This window comes from Chelonia mydas, chromosome 11, assembly GCF_015237465.2.
Source record: "Chelonia mydas isolate rCheMyd1 chromosome 11, rCheMyd1.pri.v2, whole genome shotgun sequence".
In the NCBI taxonomy this organism is placed as follows: domain Eukaryota; kingdom Metazoa; phylum Chordata; order Testudines; family Cheloniidae; genus Chelonia; species Chelonia mydas.
The window spans coordinates 36,440,342-36,462,305 of record NC_051251.2 but is presented as its reverse complement, the minus strand read 5'-3'; the positions used below and the strand labels follow the sequence as shown (position 1 = coordinate 36,462,305).

The 21,964-nt window shown below is 38.0% G+C and overlaps 1 protein-coding gene and 1 long non-coding RNA gene across 7 annotated transcripts in view; one reads left to right on the top strand and one right to left on the bottom strand.

Annotated features, from left to right (window-relative positions):
- The window catches only part of LOC119567388, a 165,501-nt gene that overhangs the window by 72,141 nt on the left and 71,396 nt on the right, over positions 1 to 21,964 (bottom strand). For both annotated transcript variants that reach the window (XR_005227396.2, XR_005227397.2), the window contains exons 4-5: positions 8,126 to 8,244; positions 7,560 to 7,715 (exon numbers count right to left, since the gene is read on the bottom strand). This is a non-coding gene — a long non-coding RNA (uncharacterized LOC119567388). The remainder of the gene's footprint in view (positions 1 to 7,559; positions 7,716 to 8,125; positions 8,245 to 21,964) is intronic.
- Positions 1 to 21,964, top strand: part of LOC102936940 (sodium channel protein type 2 subunit alpha) — a 229,300-nt gene that overhangs the window by 157,084 nt on the left and 50,252 nt on the right. For 4 of the 5 annotated variants that reach the window (XM_043525375.1, XM_043525373.1, XM_043525372.1 and 1 more), the window contains 4 exons: positions 2,378 to 2,532; positions 4,796 to 4,969; positions 13,244 to 13,366; positions 21,252 to 21,533. In XM_043525375.1, the coding sequence (XP_043381310.1) occupies positions 2,378 to 2,532; positions 4,796 to 4,969; positions 13,244 to 13,366; positions 21,252 to 21,533 (734 nt within the window). The remainder of the gene's footprint in view (positions 1 to 2,377; positions 2,533 to 4,795; positions 4,970 to 13,243; positions 13,367 to 21,251; positions 21,534 to 21,964) is intronic. The other variant, XM_043525374.1, reaches the window with a different exon arrangement.

The following is a 21,964-nucleotide window of genomic DNA, read 5'->3' as shown; positions in this document are numbered from 1 at the left end:
TTTAGCTTGCCTGTGTAGGTTTTCTTTTCATATATAGATATCTGTTGTTTAGTTTGGCCTCAAGATTGTCCTGGCATGAATGTTGTGATATGTTCAGTGTTATCAGTTCTTGCGATATTTGATGTTTTCCTTAAAGCCCCACCCTCCTCCTGAAGTTATGTTGTTAACGAAATCTCAGGCTTTTTTTTTTTAAAGTTTCTAGCCCTCCTAGATGCAGCAGAATGCTTGAGTGCACCCTAAAGACTCAGAAACCAGAAAACACAAAATGAACCCAAAATGTATTATTCTTTTAAATTTCATGATATTTAATCCACTCTCATTATGTTTGAGGCCTGACTCATGATTTTGGAACATTTGAGATTGGCAATACTGTATCTGGTCAACATTTCAGATACCCCTTTCCCCTCCCCCCCACCCCCCATCAGACGGGGAGGAAAGTAAGTGATGTTTGATTGGACTAAAAAGAATGATACCTTAACTCCCTGGTGATGAGTAGAGAAGAGAGTCAGAGCGGGTCTCTCCTTATATACAAATGCATGAAGGAATATGCGAAAAGGAGAGGAGTGTCTCTCAAATTGACTAAATGATAATTTTCTGACATGTAATAGATTTCCAGTTTTCAGAAATTTTCTTCCTGTATGAATTCAGAGGTTGATTCCTATTGTATTACATTTGACTTGGCTAGAAATCTGGAATGCCTTTTACTGTCTCAATTATCTTTTGATCCTCAATCAATTGGTGGTTACATTTTGTAAGTATGAACTCATGGCCTTTCCTCTAGATTTATTCAGAAACAACAACAAAATCCTTCTCCCTCCAAAAAGATACAATATTATCTTACAAGAGCAACAAAGTATGTTGATGATGGGAGATGTGGAAAGGAGGGGTGCACCAAAATGTGGTTTCAGTGCTGTGTCTGCATAAAATTAGTGAATACCATTCTCAGATCACATTCAGGCTGACACCACTGGTGATGATTTACAAACAGGGAAGTAAAATAGCCCAGTCTTATTCATTTTTATTCCAGAAGGAGAAAAGGGAAACGTAATAGTGTTCTCCAAATTGGGAGGAAAAACAACAACAAAGGAACAAAATCAATGGGACTACTTGCATAAGCAAAAACGTGAGCAGAAATATAACCCCAAATCACCAAGGAAGTGCGTTAAGTTTCAAAGTTGGTGTCAAAAGTAATAGAATTTAAAACAGAAAAAGAACAACGCCAAAAAAGATAGCTATGGTGCTGACATTTCACACCAGTCAGCATTTATCTTTGATGTCTGCAACAAGGTGGATTATGCAGCCGTTTAAATATTTCTGACAGGAACTAAATATTTTAATCATCCAGCTTGCTGAGATTCCTGATGTGGAGGAGAACCATAATTAGGGTGTGTATAAATTCTGTTTTTTTCTCCCACTGAAAAACATATTGAATATCACTATTATTTTGTGCACATGTACAACAGAATTGTTATTTACAAGTTGTAGCATTCAAGTAAACCTCTTGGAAAAAGGTTCATAGAAATTGAAAGGGGAACTATCAAGGTAAAATCATTTTTGAAATAAAAGTTTGTTATTAATTAAAAGTCAAATCCTGCAGCGACTTGTGCCATACATAACTTCACTTTATCCAATCAGATTACTTATGTGAATAAATATTTGCAGAATTGGGTTTGATGGGATAAATGGTGCAAAACACTTACTACACTATTTGCTGCTGTTGAGTAATCTGCCTATGGAACTACTCACAATAGTAAGCCCTACAACTGGTAAATCTTGGTAGGATCTGGTTCTTAAACTTAGTAGATATAATTAAAACAGCATTTTAAAAAAATCTAATTCATTTCCGACTCTAATTTTTCAGTAGAGAAAATATTTCCACAAAAGGAAACTTATTTTCATGTTAGGCTATACAGAAAGTTGATTCCACCCCCTCACCAAAAAAACCTACATTTTGAGTCCAAATTACTAGACTGACCATTTTACAATATCCTAGTATATAATTACACTGTTTTAATTAAAAATACTGTCATATTTTCTTAGGGACCAATCCTACAAAAACACACGTGGAACATATTCATATGAGTGAAGTTACTCATGTATAAATGTCTACAGGATCAGTCCTTTAGTCTCTGCCTTCTGGTAGCTACGATTTGTTTTCTAGTTCTGTATGTACATTTTATAAAAAAGTTGTAAATGAAAGTGAGCTCAACTATATCACTGTCTCAACTATATCACTGTTCAACTATATCACTGTCTCTGATTCCCTGTTTGATGTAGAGTCAGGAGGATAGCAGAAATTTAACTTGTCAGCAGTGATTTACTATTTCAAAATAATATCACAAATTGATTTGTCAAAATTTATTGTCCTGATTACTAGGCTGTGTACGGAAGTTCAAATTCTGTCAAGTCAGCCTAGAAGATAAGAAAGGAAAAATCTGGTGGAATCTTCGAAAAACCTGCTATAAGATAGTAGAACACAACTGGTTTGAAACCTTCATTGTCTTCATGATTCTCCTCAGCAGTGGTGCTCTGGTAAGTGAAATGTGTAACAGGCATAATATTTCTGAGAGAAAACACCCTTTAGAAGAGTGGTTAATCAAAGAGATACGTATAGCACAGGTTTTTTTCCACTAGGAAAAAAATGATTTTTAAAAAATATTTTAATAAAAAATGTCTCATCTGGGGACACCCAGAATTCCCTTATCCTACCATTTAATAGAGGTTAGTTCTTCACACTGTTCTGGCCAGAGCTTGTATTAGGGTCGGGTTGTGAGTGTGTGGAATTTCCCTTTCAGCATTCTGGCTGGCTGAGACCCGAATACTTGCAGGAGCATTGGGAAAATACACACAAAAATAGAGGCTGTAACACCTGTACATATGTATGAATTCATACCTTCGCTAGACCACTTTCTTTTCCTTATTCGGTATCTAGCCATATCCTCTTTGTAGTCTCTGTCAGCCCTGTCCTTGGTTGCTGAGAATACAGCAGCAGAGATGTGGCTGCCCTATGTGTGTAACTCTCTTTCCCTCCTTGTGTACCTCTGTGGGGCCAGCCACAATCTAGCTTTTATTATTTCATGGGGAAATGGGAGTGGTGGTCAAACCCAGATTTTGTAAAAGTCTGATCAGATGAAAAAGAAAACAAATGTAAAATGACATGTAAAAACTCTTATCAAGGTTCTTGGATCATACTCCTGTATAAATTCCTCCAGCCAAATTCCTCTCTCTCTCCCAGCCTTCTGGGTGTCTTTTATTGCATAGAGAGAGCTCATAGATTTTAACATGTTCTTTATCATTGCTGCCTTTTAATTTGTCAGATTACCTTCAGCTCTGTCTACCCCTTGCCACTGCACACACAGAATTCTGGGGTAATGTTGTAGTAGCAAAAACATCAGCAATTGAGGTCATTGTGACAAATTGGTAGATAGCAGGTGGGAGGAACAGTTGGACTGCAAGATGATGGGGAGGGGAGGAGAGTTTTCGGTGTAAGAAACTGCAGATGAGTGCATGGTTGGGGAGCTGGTTTTAGAGAATAGGACTAATGGGGTCCAGGCTGTCAATTTCCATTTAGGAGCAAGAGTCCATGGGTAGACATGGGAGGGTGACAGGTGAACCGTGTGATTTTGGTGGTTGACTAGACAGCAACAAGATGCTTTTTTTTTTTTTAAGGAACAATGCTTTCAAACACTTTAAAAAAATCCCACAATGGTGTAGCAAGGACAAGGAATCCCTAGACAAGGAATCCCTGTGAACTTTCAGGGCCTAACTTTCAGTGATACAGATTACACAGATGTGTATTTTTTATAATCCCAACCTTTCCCTTAGGGCATGACTCTAATTTAAAATTGATATTTCTGATGTGTCGTCTCTAGGCTTCATGACTGCTTGCTAGGCATCCGGTAACAGGGTATAGGGCATTAACTTGCTTCTCACCAAATTAATAAATCATCTTCTGGGCCACTTAATTGCTATCAAATTAAATTTCTTGTATGAAAAGTTCTATTTGTGTAAGTAGTAACTTTGACTAGTAGAGGGTATTTTTTATTCACATATTAGAAACAGATCTTCGTATCCATGTTTTATAAAGATAAACCATTGTTACATAATTGTCCTAATTTCCTTGCACAGTCAACATATGAGTTTCACTTTAATTACCCATTTACCCTCCCATTATTTTTTACACACCTACATACCCAGCCTAGTCTGGCAAAATTCTCCAAATTACATTTTTTAAAAATTCTCTAGGTTTGTAGCCAAAATCTCATAAGGTATTCATTTATTTTGACACTCTATCATATATCCTGCTTGTGTCTTAAAAAGAGATACCTGGAAACAAGTGTCTGTTTATATTTCCTGTAGTTATTCACTGCATGAGCTGTCATTTGAGGGTTAGGGATGTGTCAGTTACAGTATATGGCACTGGGTCATTGTGCCTCATTTCTTCTTGCCCCATGCTTATTGCATACTTTTGTGAGCTGCAAGTATTCATGTGTAATATTGCCTTATGCACTGAATTGAGATTTGGCTTGTCTGAGTTACAGGGTCTGTGTCTGGGATGCCAGTAGACAGTTTTCTAAAAACCTTTGGATTGTTGTAGATCACTCCCATCACCATGTACCAAAGACTTAAATATCAAAAATATATTTTGTAATCAGTGATAAATACTACCTTCAGAAAACATCCTGATTTGGAAAGTGATTTACCTTTTCCTTTTCATCTTCGGCCCATGCAGCCTAAATTGCAACTTGCAAAGGCTTGTGAATACTGAACTTGAATACTATTTGTTTGTTCACAGGCTTTTGAAGATATATATATTGAAAAGCGTAAGACTATCAAGATCATGCTAGAATATGCTGATAAGGTCTTCACTTACATCTTCATTCTGGAAATGGTGCTAAAATGGGTCGCCTATGGTTTTCAAACCTATTTCACCAATGCCTGGTGCTGGCTGGACTTCCTGATTGTTGATGTATGTACTGTATTTTCTAAATAACCTATTTTTACTCTTCTGTAAGTTAGCCATCCTACATAACTCATTGTTAGTGACATGTATAATGAGGACAGTATTCTGGGTTAAAAATGACCAAAAAATCACTACTGGTGAACATTTCCCTGATGCCTTGTGGTTATTTAATGGTTTATTTAAATTAAAACTGCATTTGTATGTTCCATTTCATTCTGCATCTTCTGTTTGTTTTCAGCAGTAATCCTCATGTTGATTTTCTAGCATTCCTGTTTGATGAGGTGGCAAGACAACTTTAAATATAACCTCTACCATTTTTCAGCCACTTCTGACCTTCTAAAGCAGTGATGGGTAATCTGCGGCCCACGGCCCACAAGAGTAATCCACTGGTGGGCCACCAGACAGTTTGTTTACATTTGCATGGCCTCCCGCAGCTCCCAGTGGCCACAGTTGGCCATTCCCGGCCAATGGGAGCTGCGGGAAAGTGCAGGCCGCAGGAACATGCTAGCCACCACTTTCTGTAGCTCCCATTGGCCGGGAACGGTGAACTGCGGCCACTGGGAGCTGCGGGTGGCCGTGCAAATGTAAACAAACTATCTGGTGGCTCGTAAGCAGATTACTCTGACAGGCCGCAGGTTGCCCACCAGTGTTCTAAAGCTTATATTGGGAACTAAATCTTTCTCACTTTTGGCTTGGCTTTTCTCCTCAGTCTCAGTTTTGGCTTGGCTTCTGTCTATATTGTCTCTCTGAATACTATACTTTAAAACAGAAGTGATCTATTTTTATGGGTAATAGAATTACTGTTTTACTGCTAGCTATGATAAAAAACATAGATTGATATCTTCATAAGCACCTATATGACTTAGGAGCACTAATCACTGGGATTTGCACTCCAAAGTCATTTAGGAACTTTCAAAACTCCCATGCATATATTTTATTTTATGACATCTACATGAGTTCATACTCATGAGTTCTTTCTGTCTTTGCAAACATTGGGAAAAATTCAAACAAACTGACAAGTCCACACAAACTCTGGAATCCTGCCAAAAGTTCTAAATCTGCAACCAGCAGCAGTTCAAGCATATCCCTTCCTTTCCTGTAAATATTTGGGTTTTTAGTTGTTGGGTCTCTCTTTTTTTATGTTTGTTTATTTATGTTCTTTGCTTCCACAGATAAAGCAAATTAGTAGTTCAGCTTCTCCCAACCAATTTGTTTTAGAATTTTATTTTTTGTTCATTTTTGTACAATAATGATCTCATTTCAGATTCTAACTCCTCTCTCCCTCTCCTCAGCTGAGAAATCATTAGAGCATTGAAACTCTAACCTTATCTTCTGGGTTTCCTTTGCCCACCTATCTAGGTAAAGTCCCTCCCTCACCACTGCAAAAAAAGTATAAGATTAACTCTCCTTTCTGAGACAGAGGCAGTGACTCATAAGACACTTAAAACAGATGATGTGACTCCTTCCCCTCTTTCCTGTTCCAACAGCTCTGTTCTTCAGAAGAGGAAACTATCTGTTTGTGCCATGACCACAAGCTCTGGACAGCTGTAACACTAATGCCCACAAGGCAGTGCCTTTAACCCCATAAAAGTAGAGGAAGGAGGTCTCAAAATAAGGGAAACTATCTTCTTCAAACAAAATTAGAAACGGGTTTTCTCATAATCTCCTTTGAAGACTGCATAGGATCCAAATGGGGACTGCTGATTAAAACTAAAATGTTGAATGAAAACATTGGGTAATTTCATAAATAATGGGAAGCTAGTGATTTCCCAGCTATACTCATCCATGGCTCAGCTGCTAGGATTGCTGTGCCATGGTAGAATTCCACACAATATATCTCCAGAAACCCATGATCTTTAATTTTCCATTTCTATTTGTCCATCAAGGCCTGCTTTTTAATAGATACTACCCCCCCACCCCCAACACAGATTTTGGAATTAGTATCTCCATCTATTTAAAAAAAATAAAAACCCGGAACCCTGCATCTCATGAAGATAAAGTACCTTTCCAGAGACATCCTTGGTAGGAAGGTGATACATGGCCTGCCCCTACCCTTGCTTTTTAAGACATTATCTTTGAGATTAGGAAAACCAAGACACAGGGAAAAGAGCCAACTGTCAGAAAATGCAGTGTCATATAATTAAAATTCTGAAAATCTAATGAAGCAGTGGCGTCCTTTGTGAAAGACATGGTGGCTTCTCAGAAGCCCAGTAGGCAAAATGCACTAGAGATACTCTGAGGCTTCTCAGCTGCTTTTCCCAACACAGCAACAATATGGTGATCCTGGACGACAGGTCCATGAACAGCTATTAGCCAGTGTGGATAGGGAACCTACCTGCTCTGAGTGTCCCTAGCCTCGGTTTCCCAGAAGCTGGGAGTGGATGACAGGGGATGGATCACTCAATGATTGTCTGTTCTGTTCATTCCCTATGAAGCACCAGGCATTGGCCACTGTCAGAAGACAGGATACTGGACTAGATGGATCTCTGACCTGACCCAGTATGGCCATTCTTATATTCTTATGATAACCATAAAGCTATATTGTTCCCTTTAAATATGAGGAAATCCTCACAGTGCTTCATAATATTTCACTCACCACTTCTTGAATAGTAGATTCCTAAGGTGTTTTGCTATGAGAACTTTTCCGCCAACTCAGTTGCCAGGCACCAGTTTAGTTAAGACTGAACTTTTTTGTATGTGCTCTTCATAGTTGATAGGATCTAAAGTCTTCAGGAAAAGTTGGAAGAAATAGCTGCAGAAAATACAAAGAAGTATAAGCATTCTCTCCAAGCTTCTGAACAGCTCAGGAGCTGGCAGTCCTCTAGTAACTGTATCCAACATAAATATTCCATTGGTATTCTGGCTCTCTGCAAGAAGTAGATATTGGAACAGAAACTTCAGGAGAAGTCCCAGGTAAAATTCAGTTGAAATTTCTTCCATCAAAACATCAGCATGACTATGCCCTTACACATCTCAGGCCCATTATAAGTTTGAAAGAGCTACTTTTACACTACTCCAAATGCACAATAAAGCTATGCATTCAACTGGACCTGAGGTTTTCATGCATTGAGGTCCCACTAAAGACTTAACTGCACATATGAAAGTTACCAGTGTAAACACTAAAATCACTCAGTAGTTGATATGCTCGCAAATAAACTTTACCAGCAGTACTATACTTCTCACTGTTGAACCAAAAGGAGTCTTGTTATAATGGAGTCTTCAGCTGCAACTGGACCAGAATTCTCATAACAGATGCAAGCCTTGTAGGATGGGGAGTACACCTAGAAAACCAGATAAGTTAAGGGTCCTGGTTACACACAAAAAGAAAAAGTATAACTATCTGATAACAATGCTAGCTGTTACATTTTTGAAAAGCATTGCCAGCCCCAATCTTCTCATGCTTTTACATATTTTTATTTTACTCTTGGCTATGAGACGTTTTCTTCTGCTGTTCTTTACTGCTGGATATTCTTGTTGCTGAAAATGTCATGAGATAGAATGGTGACTTTCTTACTTGGCAATATGCATTCATTGTCTGACATCTTTCCTACAGCTACTACTGGAGTTTAACTTTTTGGAGGTATAATTTTTTTGTGATTGTAGTTTAAAGCATTTTAGAAGTCTGTTCTGCAATTTTCCTATAAATAGCTGTCTGTTTAATAATTTATAAGTTTCTACACTTTTTGGTAGGATCCAGAGTTGGTGTGTCCTCTGAGACAAACTTTGATTTAATTTGAACTGCACCTAATCTCTGCACATATAAAAGGAATGCACTGGAATGATTGGTGTAGATGCCAATTTTAGAAAGGAAATGTATTAGGTAAATAATTTTACATTAGATAAAATATAAATCTTACGAAATTAAAACATTTGGTAAATGTACCTAGCAATTTTCTTTCTCCAGTATTGTATCATAGAACTCTGTTACAATTAATGCTTTTATAGTGCAATATCATTTGAGGTCAGAACTGATGCCAGTTTTTGTATGGGATGGAAGGCAGTCCATACTAGTCTTACATATGCAACAGGAGGAGGAAGAAATCAAAAGGCCCCCACACAAAATTTTTCCTCCAGAAGGAAAACATATTGCTTTCATTGCCAAAATGAGATTCCAGTCTGACCATGGGTCGCCATGGTTTTCCCTGACTCTGGAATCACAGAGGGGAGAGCTGACAGGAGGAGGAGGGTAAGAGAAAGCACTCTCACAAACAGTGAGCGAAATCCCCTCTAAAGTGTTCATCTGAGAAGAGGATCTCTTCCCCTACATCCTCCAAATCAGGTGAGACTCTGCATCTTGGTACAGATGTGTCAGGAGGTCACAAGGAGCCTGGGTCTGGCTAATTGGTACCAAGACTCAACTGTGCCCAAAACCATCAGCCATGGATGGGACAGACTCAGCCTCGGTACTGGTGAGGGAAAGAAGAGAATGGAAACCCTCTACACCAACAGTACAGACTCACAGCAGCAAGGAGGAGTCATCAATACCTGTGACTTACCACCTGGTCTCAACCAGCACTGTCGACTCCACCAAGAGAGAGAAGCCCGTCAGCCTCAGGAGTCAAGTATACTATTCTTGATGACCTGGCTGCATATGCTGACCAAGAGTCACCGATACTCTTGGAACCAGTCATTGCAGAGAGGTTCCCACACCAGAGATCCACCACACACCAGTACAGTCAACCAGATGGGGAATAATAAGACAACGGGTACCAATGACTCCACCTGTTGATTCAGAGGATTTATATTCCTCAGGTGAGTTTGAGACCTGGATGACAACTCTACTGACTGTACTGAGACAGAAAGTTATTCCCAATATAGATTCCAGAGCTTCTTGGGCACTCTCCCACTCCCACAGAGCACACTACACTGCTGAGAATCAGTGGTCCTCCCCACAAGGGGACCCCGCCCTTACCCATGTGATCCCTCACAGTGGTTCTATTTAGCCCCTTGGATCCTATCCTAGTCCTGTCATCACTAATGAAGGGTCCATTTGACCCCTTACCCTCATGTTCCTTTGCTCACCTCTCTATGAAGGTTGTATTCCTGGTTGCAATTACCTCAGCCAGAATAGGTGAGTTGGGGGCCCTTATGGCTGACCCACCTTAGACAGTCTTCCACAATGAAAAGGTTCCCTGAGCTTGCACCCCAAATTCATCCCAAAAATTACCTCTGAATTTCATCAAAACCAGGTCATCCACTTACCTGTGTTCTATCCAAAGCCACATGCCACCAGAGAGGACAGGTAACTGCACTCTCTAGATGTCTGTAGGGCCTTGGCTTTGTATCTGCAGAGGACAAAGCCCTTCAGAAATTTCCTAAATTGTTTGACTCTTTTGGCAAATGTATGAGACAAGAAGCCACCTACTCACAGAGAGTGTGCAAATGGCTTTCAGCTGCATCCTGCTTTGGTTATGAGTTAGTGCCAACCTTCCCACCACAAGATGGGAGGGCTCACTTGACCAGAGCCCAGGCCCCATCAGTGGCTTCACTTAGCAATGTCCCTCATCTGCAGAGTGGCAATGGTGGGGCTCTCTACGCACTTCTGCAAAGTATACATGCATCCTTTGGCAGAGCAGTCCTTTAATTTGTGGTACAGCATGGTTTCTTGCACCCCTGTCCTTGATGAATACTGCTTATGAATAACCTTGAGTGGAATACACATAGGGGCCATCACTCAAAGAAAGAAAGGTTACTTACCTGTATAATAACTGGAAGTCTTCAAGATGTGTGGTCACTATCTGTATTCCACTACCCACCCTCCTTCCCTTCTAATGCAGGGCCTTATTCTAGGACCATTCACAGTGGAAAGGTAACTGGAGAGGCAGTTCGTCTGCACCACCCCATATACCCTCAGTTTGATACACAAAGAAGTAAAGTCCAAATATGTGGACTCACAAACAGGGCCAACAAAAAAAATCTTCTGGTCTCAGGTGCACGGAGCACACACGTACCTTGAGTGGAATACACATAGGGCCCGCACATCTTGAGGAACTCCAGTTACTGTAAGGTAAGTAACCACAATTTATACCTTTTGTCTACTAGACTGAAGAGCCGTGTATTATCAAATTTCTGTTCTCTATGTGTGTATTTATATAGGCTGATCAAATCACCACTTAATCTCCTTTGATAGACTCAAGAAGCTCAGTCAATTTAGTTTTTCACCAAAGGCATGTTTTCCAATCCTTTAATCATTCTTGTGGCTCTTCCCTGAAGATCTATGCTGTAATGTAGATTATTTCCCAGAAAAGAGAGTAACAAAAACAAATGTCTGTATGCCACATTTTGTCACAACTACAGTAATTTCGTAGTAATATAGTAAAATACTTCATGAAGGATTTAGGCTGCAAACAGATCATTTTTAATCTGCCTTGTAATGACAAATAATGATATTCTATTTTATTACTTAACATGCAGCAATAAGATTTGGTTCCTACAGTAATACGCTTAAGTGTAAATTCCTTAACAATCTTACCCATTACACCAGTAGCTTTTTCTTTTCTGGAAGAAAGTGATTTCAGACTCAGTACCTTCTACATGGATGATGTTGCCTACTGAACTAACTGAAAAAAATACTTTCAATCCAACTAATGAAAACTAAGTGGAAAAATCTTTTGATTAAATGAATGTTCTCTTAGATTCTTCAGGTTTCCTGATTTCTAATACTACTTATATTCATTTTTAAGGTCAAATTCTAAGAAAATTACAGCTTGCGTTGCATTTGGGAGAAAATTACAGGTGCTTTACACCTCCTGTGGCTTGTTTTCTGAGTTTGATGAAGAGTTGAGCCAACCTAGAGCCTTTCATCCAAATCCTCATCCCCTACAAACTTGGATGGCACAGATAAAAATGGAAGTCAGTTCCAAACCACCTAGTTGTGGTCTGACCAACTTTGGCAAAACCAAACATGGGCTCCTTGCCCCAGCTATTCAGAATAATTTGTGACAAAGTTTTAGCATAGTTTGATAAGAGACACTCCTGGCAGAAGACATATCATGCAAGAATTTTCTTGTTGTATTGGCAGTTAGGAGAGGGAAAGTACTTCCTAATATGAATAAATTAAGTAATACTCAGATCTGTGAATCATCATTCCAAGCAGCCTTACTCAGAACAGTCCTCTCTGTATAGGTAGGGGAGGTAACCCGTAGCAGGAAGACTTCTACGGAGCTGAAGAAGCTTCAGAGGAAGAGAAACACCTTTTCTTGCACAAACTGAGTAGCCTACAACTGATTACTTTTTAGTGTACCTTGATGCTTGTGAAAGATGCTACAGAATTCAATAAATAACTTTTTGGCACAAGCTTCTTCATGCAACATTGAATATAAAGCCTTTAATAAAACGCAAGATTCATCACACAAACTAATTACTGAGATACATATTGACACCTCAACTCTTGATTAATAGTATCCTGAATTCTCAACTGACTTTCACAGTTTTTTTCTTCATTGTGGTGTTTGGGCCCTGGAGAATGACTACTATAAGTTTCTAAGGACTTTAAGCGTAATCCTTTTCCCACTGAAGCTGATGTCAAAATGCCCATTGATTCCAGATCTGGCCCCTTATTGAGAGTAGTAAGGCTCCTGTAAGATTTTAAGGCAAATTGGTTAAAATACATACACATTAACAAACAGTGTAGATGTATCTTTGTTTTTCAATAGGTTCTTTCTACTTGGTGTAGCTTCTCCTCAGCAAAATTTATAGCAAAATAAGTTAAAAGGGTTTCTTGTACCAACAGGATTTCATCAGCATGACAAACTTTATGTATGAGAAATTTTGTGCCACCACGATTTCACTATGATGCCCTTTATGAAACATTTTTGAGTAAGGTAGTAACACTGTCACAGTCAAAATATTTGTTAGTAAGAATTGTGGAGAAAGTCATCCAACCTTTAATTGTTTTTCCTGAGAATGTTATGATTGATCCAGACCATGATTTCTCAAGGGCAGTAATGTCAGAAAAAGACTATTTGTGTTTTTTAGTCTAGCCCACAACCTGTATTTTGCAAAGGTACTTCCTATATCTAACCTGTTCATGTATATATGTAATGATAGTATCATAGATCAAGAGACTAAGAACTTCAGAGGTTCACTAACAACTTAATGTCTCTTCTTTTCCAGTTTTTTCCACTACCCAGTTGCTCTTGCTGTTAGAAACATAGGGCATCTAAGAAACTTTTCCTAATATCCAGGCTGAACTTTTCCACCTTTAACCATTACATCTTGCATCCTTCAATGGGCTATACAAGATACGTACAAATAATTTTTCTTTGTTTTTTTGTGTAGGTTTCTTTGATTAGCTTAACAGCTAATGCCTTGGGCTACTCTGAACTTGGTCCAATTAAATCACTTCGAACGCTACGAGCTTTGAGACCTTTGAGAGCCTTGTCACGATTTGAAGGAATGAGGGTAAGATAAAAATAAAAGAACCTGAACTCTTTATTTCAGAAAAAGTGACTATTCATACCAACACACAAGAAATTTTTAAAAAATAGAAATTCTGTACTCACTCTTTATTGCACCTCTGTTACTGAGTTCTACAGAACTATGTTTCATTATGTTGTTTCTAACCATATGCAATTGTATTCATTCGCTGTGCTCATATGGGTTACTTAATCTCTAGTTAATCTTCAGAAGTTTTTTTAGCTGTCAGTTCTTAGCAGACTTAGCTGTAACAAGTTTAAAAGTAAATTGATTCTATTTATATTTTTCTCATAATTAGCTTATTTTTAAAGTAATCTTTATATAGTGTAATCTTTATACAGCTTTATAATCTTTATAAATTTTGCATACTTTATATACAGTATGCGGAATGGCTTCAGGTGGGTATAGAAAAAGAGCCTCTTAAACTCATTAAACAGAATGAGAAGTGTTTAAATCTATTTTTATTATTGTGTTGGCTGTCAGATGAAGTTTATAGGGAATAAAGGACAGAATGATCCTTTTCTTTATTAGGAAGTTAATCACAATAACTAAAATATCCTGACTGCAGTAAGAGCCATTTATCAAATATGCATACGTACATATAATATATTTGGTTCTCTTTTCTACAGAAATTGAATTATTGCACAATATCTGTATCACACAGGAAAAATATAGATTTGATTAGTATTTTTCTTTTGTTGATTTTTTCTCTCATGTAAGGTTCCATGAAGACACCCCTAGCTAACATTATGTGAAACAGTTATTCAGTGTGCTTTTATGAATTCTCCAATAACTACTGTCAACCTGTCTGTGACACAGCGGTGTGGGAGCTATAAACCTTGTTTCATTCTTTGCTGCTTGAATGTGTTTATGTAGTGACACAGATGAACGTATGTAGCACTCTGCCTCAGTGACAAGTGTTCAGAGAGGAAACGTATTTTTTCATGTGCATCAGAAAAAGAGTATGAAATAATTTACTAATAGGTGGTAAATATTAGCTGCTTTAGACTGGTTGCTTTAAAAAAAAAAAAAAAAAAGCAGCTCAGGTTTCCTGCAGCAGCACCTGGATCTGCTTTCACATTCAGAAGCAGAGAAAAAACAAGGTCCTCCATTTCCACCAGCCCTTCTCTTCCCTTCAGAACTTGGAGAGCACCTCCTAGCCCACCACCTCATCACCAAAGCCTTGACTCTTAGCAGAAACACCAGGTTCTGGGTGAGCGTAAAACAATAAAAATACCCCTAGTTCTCCTTCCAGGATTCTCTGAGGAATCTCTCTTGTACTGTAGGATAGGGAGAGAATGTTTCTCTTGCGGAGATGAGATGTCGGGAATGGAGGGAGGGGGGACAGGGAAACACGGTGAACCAGGTGAGAATGTGCAGGAGCTTGTATATGTTGTGAGGAATTTGATAGCGTGGGGGAGGAGAGAGGGAAAGTTGGAATACTGCTGTTAGGATATTGGAAGAAGGATTTCTGTAGTGTTCATCATATGCACATGACTGTGTGTTTCTCTGGGAAACCTTCCCTCTTTTTCATCTTTAAGCTCTTTCCAGATGCCTTGTCCTTAGTAGCTGAGGAATAGATGTGTACACTTTCTACATTGATGAGGTCCACAGAGGTAGCGTTAGAAGCTGTATGATAGAAAAGTGACCTACTTTAGTTGAGGCTTTGATCAGGGTGAGGAACCTTTATTGGATTTAAGTTATGTGACCTTGTTTTGGTCCCTTGTGCTAATGAAAACACCTAACCTATATTATAATAGACTGGGATATTCTTCATAGGATTCTTCTTGATTGTCCTTGTTGTGACCCACTAGCTTATACTTAGACTGAAGAAAGTATTTTCATATAGTTGTTCTTACAGAGATCCATTGAGTTTGCTTAGACCATGATATACTGTAATTAGTATTTTCCAAGGGGTTGTGATCTGGGCTCTCTCTTTACAGGAGCAAATTCCTTTTTGGGATTTCAGATGCAGCCTGCCTCCAAAGTCTGTAATGAGGTGTAGCTGTTACAGTCCCCTGATAGCTACTATAAAGTGACTGAGAGCTGTTTTCTGGGGATATGGTAGCCCAGGAACTATCCATGTTATGATAATCGTGGGAACACAAGGTCTTATTTTCAGATGCAGACCAGATGTCAGAATTCTCATTCTTAGCACTTTCAGAATCATAGGGCATTTGTTGGCAGGAGACCTCTTCTCTTGTTAATGCTTTCCATTGCAAGGTCAGTGCACACCTTAGAACATCAATACATTAATAAATGTTCTTTGTTTTCCGGGATGAGGAAAGAAAATTGTGTGGAAGATTGGTGGCAGGGGAGAGGTTGTTAAAAAGAAAAAGAGAGAGCGAGAGTAAAAAGTCCCCACGCAGGATGATTCTGATGCCAGATGACCATGTAATAGAAAGTGGGAAATGAAAAAACCTATTGAACACGTCTGCAAGCTATGTTTCCCTTTATTTATTATTAATAAAGCAAAAGGCAGCTTACGTAAGACCTGATGTTTAGCCCATTGGTAGGGCAGAAACAAGTAGTGTTGCCTAGAGTTAGGATTGCCCGATACTTTCTCTTATAAGCCCATTTTCAGTTGCTTATAACTTTGCCAAAATGTAACAGTGTAAACTGAAATATTCAATTCTAGGTGTCTGCCTCAGGGTGCATATTTAGTAAAGTTTATAGAAAAAATGTGTGATTATGTTAACAAAAAAAAAATAACCCTGTATCGTAATGAACATACACAATGGGGTAGAATTAAGGTTGCATAGGCAGCCTTACTTCTGGCATTTCCTAATTTTTGAGTACTTGACTTTGAAACCCTAGCATTTGACCAACGACTGTACATACTAAATAGTAAGTAAAAAGGCCCCTTTTAAAAGTAAGATTGTGAGGCAAACTCAGGCTTGGATTGAAAATCTGCTTGCAACCTTAACTATGGACTAACATCTCTCCATAATCCTTTTAGTTGTGAACCATTCTTATAGGTTGCTGTAAGTCTCCTCCCTCGAGTCCTTCATCAAAACCTTCTGTGAAGCCTTCCAGCTTCAATGATGGCACATCATTCCGTGTTTTCCTATATGGTACCTGTATGTATTTTTAAATATTGTGTTGTAACCACATGCGTCTTTTTAGATTGTAAGATCTTTGGGACAGAGCATCCTCTTTGTTTAGTACAACCTATATATTGTCAAGCACAAATTGCACTTTGTGGTATATATCCTTAATAAATAACATATTTATTAGTTACTTTATTAAATTTTCCTTGATAACTTAGGAAATTTATTAATAAATTTCCTGTTTACTTTTAAGGGGTCACATTGTTGGCCTGGTGTTCACCTGACCTCCCTATTTTCACTCTCAGCTTAGGTCACTTGGACACTAGGGCAACTGGTTTTGTTCACAAATCAGTGTCTAAAATAGAATAAATAGTCATCAAAATTAGAATAATATTGGACACACAATTGTCCCACACTTATTTGCACCTAAAATTTGTGGGCAGAAAATATTGGCGCTTGCTTTTGAAAATATGGCCCCACGATCTTAATTTCTAGATGTACCAGTCACATTAGAGCTTCTCATCAGTACAAGCAGTTTGTCTTCCCAGAAATATGAATGCCACTTCCAGTTCACCTCAGAGTCTCTTCTTTAGTGAGAAAAAAATCCAACTCACTAGTTTTTCATCTCCGCTCAGATAGTTAGCACAGATAATTACAGCCTGCAGTAATTTTATTTCTCTATTTTGCACATGCATTAATGAAATAATATTTGTATTATATTAATATGACTAGAACTTCACCTAAGATTGTAAAGTAGATGGCTTTGGTCTTTAACATTAATGGTAGCACATCTTTTGATTTGTATTCTATCTAGACCTGCATCAATGAGTTCTGCTAGCAGCAAGCTCAGATAAACAAGGTTTTCCAAGGTCATGAGCTTTGTAACATTTGCGGTAGGCCTGCACTCACGAATGAGCTCCCAGACATTTTCATCTTTGCCCTAAGACTCTTCCTGCCATTTCCAGCTGTCTCAGAATTCTCTGTAATCTTTCCCCAAGTCCTTCTCGGTTTCCTTTTGAGCAGCTTTCAGCCTTCTCCACCCAATCGAGCCTTTAAGTCTTGACTCCTTAGCTCTTTCCTGAGTCATGGTCTCTTTAATCTCTTCATTCCTTCCTTGTGTTCCCACTCACCTGACCCACTGGCCATTCAGGGCCTATTCAGTTTTTCCCCCTGTCTTTAATATAGCTCGGCTACATATGTGAGGCTGGTAATTTATGTTTTAAAAGGTATACTATAAGCCGGTATACTGTAAGGCATACCAAGATTGATAGTTGTAGAAAAACTATTTATTTCCTGTTCTATACAGTCATTGTTTCTCCCCATCCACTCACTTTGATTTCCTGCTACAAGAGTCCTAATAATGTAAACACCCAAATCTTTCTGACAATAACCATTTGGTCCACTGCTCATGCTCAAAGTTTCTGCCAACATGCTTGTGATTTCCATCAATTGTGGGTAATACTGTAGAAAACACAATTTTACATCACTTTTCTCCTAGTGTTTGGGAAGCATGCCTTAAACTTTTTAGTAGACACAAGTAACTAAGATCTAACATTTTGTTCTGAGGACAGCAGATTTTATCAAATCCGATTGTTACTAGAAATGTTTTCATGTTTTGGGTTATTTTTGTTTTTGTTTTTAATTTAATCCCTGATCTGTAGAAACAGAATATGAAATTGACTAAATAAATGTGAAATTAGCCAGTCTATTACCATTGTACACTGAGTGAAATGTACACAGAATATAAATGTTGAAAAGTACATTTGATTTTTAAAATATATTTAGTTTTAATCATCCAAGGAAATTGGTTTATTTAAAATAGTACTCATAAACTGACAATATCCATTTGAATATTTCTGATTGTCTTTCATATAATGTACTCCAGAATGCACAACCACAATAGCTTAATACTTAATTCCTTTAATTAAAGTACCAACACCCTTAGCTTTATCATTGATCTTTGTTTTTGGCACATTAATTGATAGCCATGTACCCTTTTTCCTTTCAAAAGAAATTATTTACAAAATGTACCGTATCACTGAATCACCACCAGTGGTGAAAATTGGCAATATTCTCTAGAATCCCACAGATTCTTTAGGATCCCACAGTTGCTAGTTCCTGCCACCTACTGTATACAGAGCAGAATGGCATGGTATATAAATGTATGCAGTGTTGTAGCCATTTTGGTCCAAGGATATTAGAGAGATCATATCTTTTACTGGACCAACTTCTGTTGGTGAGAGAGACCAGTTTTTGCGCTTACACATCCCCTTAGGCTTGCGATCCTGATCTCCAGCCTGAGCTGCAATGTCCGCACTGCCATTTTTAGTGCATTAGCTCAAGACCTGCTTGCACAAGTCTGTCTTCCCTGGGCTGGGAGGCTCATTCCCAGCTCCAGCAAACATATGCTATGAGTCTCAAAGGATACACTATACTTGAAGTTGCCCCCTTTTTTTCCGCTCTGAAGTTCCTGTGTTACTTTGGTGCCCTGTTTCTAGTGGTCACCAGGCTTTCCCTGGGTTTCTTGCCAACTGCAGTGTGTGTCTTGGCAGACCTCTTGGGCACACATATTTTACAGCCTTGTATCACTGACGCCTCAGATCAGGCACCTTTAGGTACTTTTGCCTCTTAGCAGACATCAAAAATATGATTTCTAAGCAATAAAAATCGCCAGCAGTCCTATATCTGCTGCATTGTCACGCCGAGAACTCAATCAGTTCAACAAATGAATGAAGTGAAATTCATTATGAAAAACCTGACTTCAACAATGAGTGCAACATTTCCAGGAAATTTTGATATTGATAAAACTTGTGGAGACTTATTTTTTGTCTCTATCCATTCTTGTCACCAGAGATTTCTTAAGGACCTACCATTTTCATTACAGAACCTTTTTCTTCAGTCTCTCAGTACTTAGGGCATGTACAAAGATACGGGCACTGGTGGTCTCTGGTCCATATTCTGATAGAAGCAATCTCATTTCAAGAGTTTATGGACACATCCTCTCTACAGAAAGAAGACTATGCGGTTAGCTTGTATAGCAAATCCAACACCTGGGGATGGATAATGACATGCTGTAGGGGAGGCTTTTACCAACATAGGAGAGGTTCCTGAAATTCATATATATATAACCCAAATCAAAGAGAAGTGGAAGCCATCAATACAGTTCTGTCTTTAGTTGCTGAGAATCTATGGTCTCAGGAATACAGACTACCCTCTGGAGAGTTAAGACATAAACCCCGTAAATCACAGATATTGGCCAGATTGGATTACCTTCAGGAAGACATGGAGGTAGGTCTGAAACCAGCTTCACTTTATGAACGTTAGTACTGTTTATGTTGGTTCAAAATCAGCAATTGCTCAAATCTAGGATCAGACTCATTTTCGTCAATAAGAGACCTTAGCTTAATCTTTTTCAAGCACTTTTTCTTCTTCTATATGCTATCTATTTATGTAAAATTATTTCTCTGTAGCTGTCACTTTTGTAGAAGAGCAGCAGCATCTCAAAGTTCTATCTATTTAGAATGCTTATAATTGATGATGACACAATGGTTGTGCAGATTGCTTTGTACTTCATCACGAAAGAAAATTCCCCTTTTCAGATGTCTGAGATCATTTGACATTTTGCCCCAAACTATTTCAAAAGGATTAGCTAAGGTACAAGTTGGAAGCATAAAACAGAGATCTGACATATCTGAAATGAAGCTGGGTCTGGGACAATCACCATGCATCTTTCTAAGTTTTCTCCAGAAATGCAGATAACTTTAAGTATCCGTATTCTCGCTTGCAAGATGGATTAAGGTGTTGTGTGAGCGGAATTTAAGTGCTCCCCAACCAACTACTGCCAGTAGGAATCACAGTGCACCACCAGATCCACACCCATGTTCTGGGCAGAAAGATCCCTGGAGGCTGAGACATGGTGAAAAAATTCCAGTTTCATTAAACATTCTAAATTGGCTTTTCAGTTCTCTGTGGACTCTTCCGCAAAGAAGCGATAACCCCCAAGGTTAGAACTAATGGAGAAATTTTTGTAGAAATTAAATGATCAGGTATGAAGAGCCAAAGCTGTTCTCTCATTGGGATGCCACACTTAAGTTCCTTATTCAACCAGCAGGACACACTCTCCTTTCTGCCACCCTAATTACCTATATTATGATGGCAAAAAGATTGATCATAATATAAGCTGAAACTTTACATGCTTTTAGATACACTCAAATGAAAATACGATTTTATTTCAAATACCTAACAAGATTATTATAAGTGGTGCTTCAAAGGTACTCTAATGATCCAAATGAACATATAATACAAAGTGGTCTATATCTGTGACAGGATTGTCTTCAGTAAGTAAAATTGTAATGTATTATTAAGTATTCTGTAAAGGTATTATGTGTTTTACAATTCTTGAAGTCCTAATTTTGTCAAATAACCTCTGTACTGTTTGCAAAGATCTATAGATCAATCAGTCCTTATCATCAGTCATTGTTTATATTCATCAGTAATGATTTATCACATTTATTAATTTGAATGTTATATTTCTTTAACATGTATTTATTTTTTCCCCTAGAGTACACATATTTTATGATTCTGTCTTACTACTTTTTAAAAAAAATAATTAACTTATTTTTCATCTTGACATTTTAGTCTTCACCTTTTTCATGTCGATTCATTGTGTGGTTTGTTATAAGTATTTGAAAAATAAGATAATTTGTAACTACATTTTGTAATAAAATATTTTTGCTGTTAGCCTTTTTAGAAGAATGCCTAATTACTTTGCTGCTATAAGTTTTTTTTACAAGCTTTTCTCCCCTGTATTTCTTTATTAGGTGGTTGTGAATGCCCTTTTAGGAGCAATACCATCTATTATGAACGTACTTCTGGTTTGTCTTATATTCTGGCTAATTTTCAGCATAATGGGAGTAAATTTGTTTGCTGGCAAGTTCTTCTCCTGTGTTAACACCACAACTGGTAGCTCTTTTTCAAGAGAATTGATTGAGAATAAAAGTGATTGTGAGGCTCTTATGAAAAGCAATGGAGATGTCCTGTGGAAAAATGTGAAAGTAAACTTTGATAATGTTGGAGTTGGCTATCTTTCTCTGCTTCAAGTAGTAAGTGACAATTCTGTATATATTTTTATAGTGTAATTCCCTGTCTATAGTTTATAGAAGCAAAGTTGGATTCCTTAATTTTCATTATCTTGCCATAAAGTCATAGATAATCTATTACTGAAAATTGTTAGTGCATTAAAAATATGAAAATTTGGGAGTCTTGGAGAAGGAAACTGTTTTTATGATGTCCAAAAGCAAGTTTCCATGGAGATTACAAAAATGTAGTTCCAAAGCGGACATTCTGGACCTTTATCAGGGATTAATAGGGGACTTGCTTAATTACCTTTTGATGCTGTTCCATGCAAGCAGATTAATATTGGTATTTGGTATCAATTTGGCATGCTCATGTGTAAACTTTGGAAGAGGAGCGGTGTTTACTATCAGCCAGAATATATAGATTGAAAAAGAGAGGACTGTTGAGAACAAAAAAA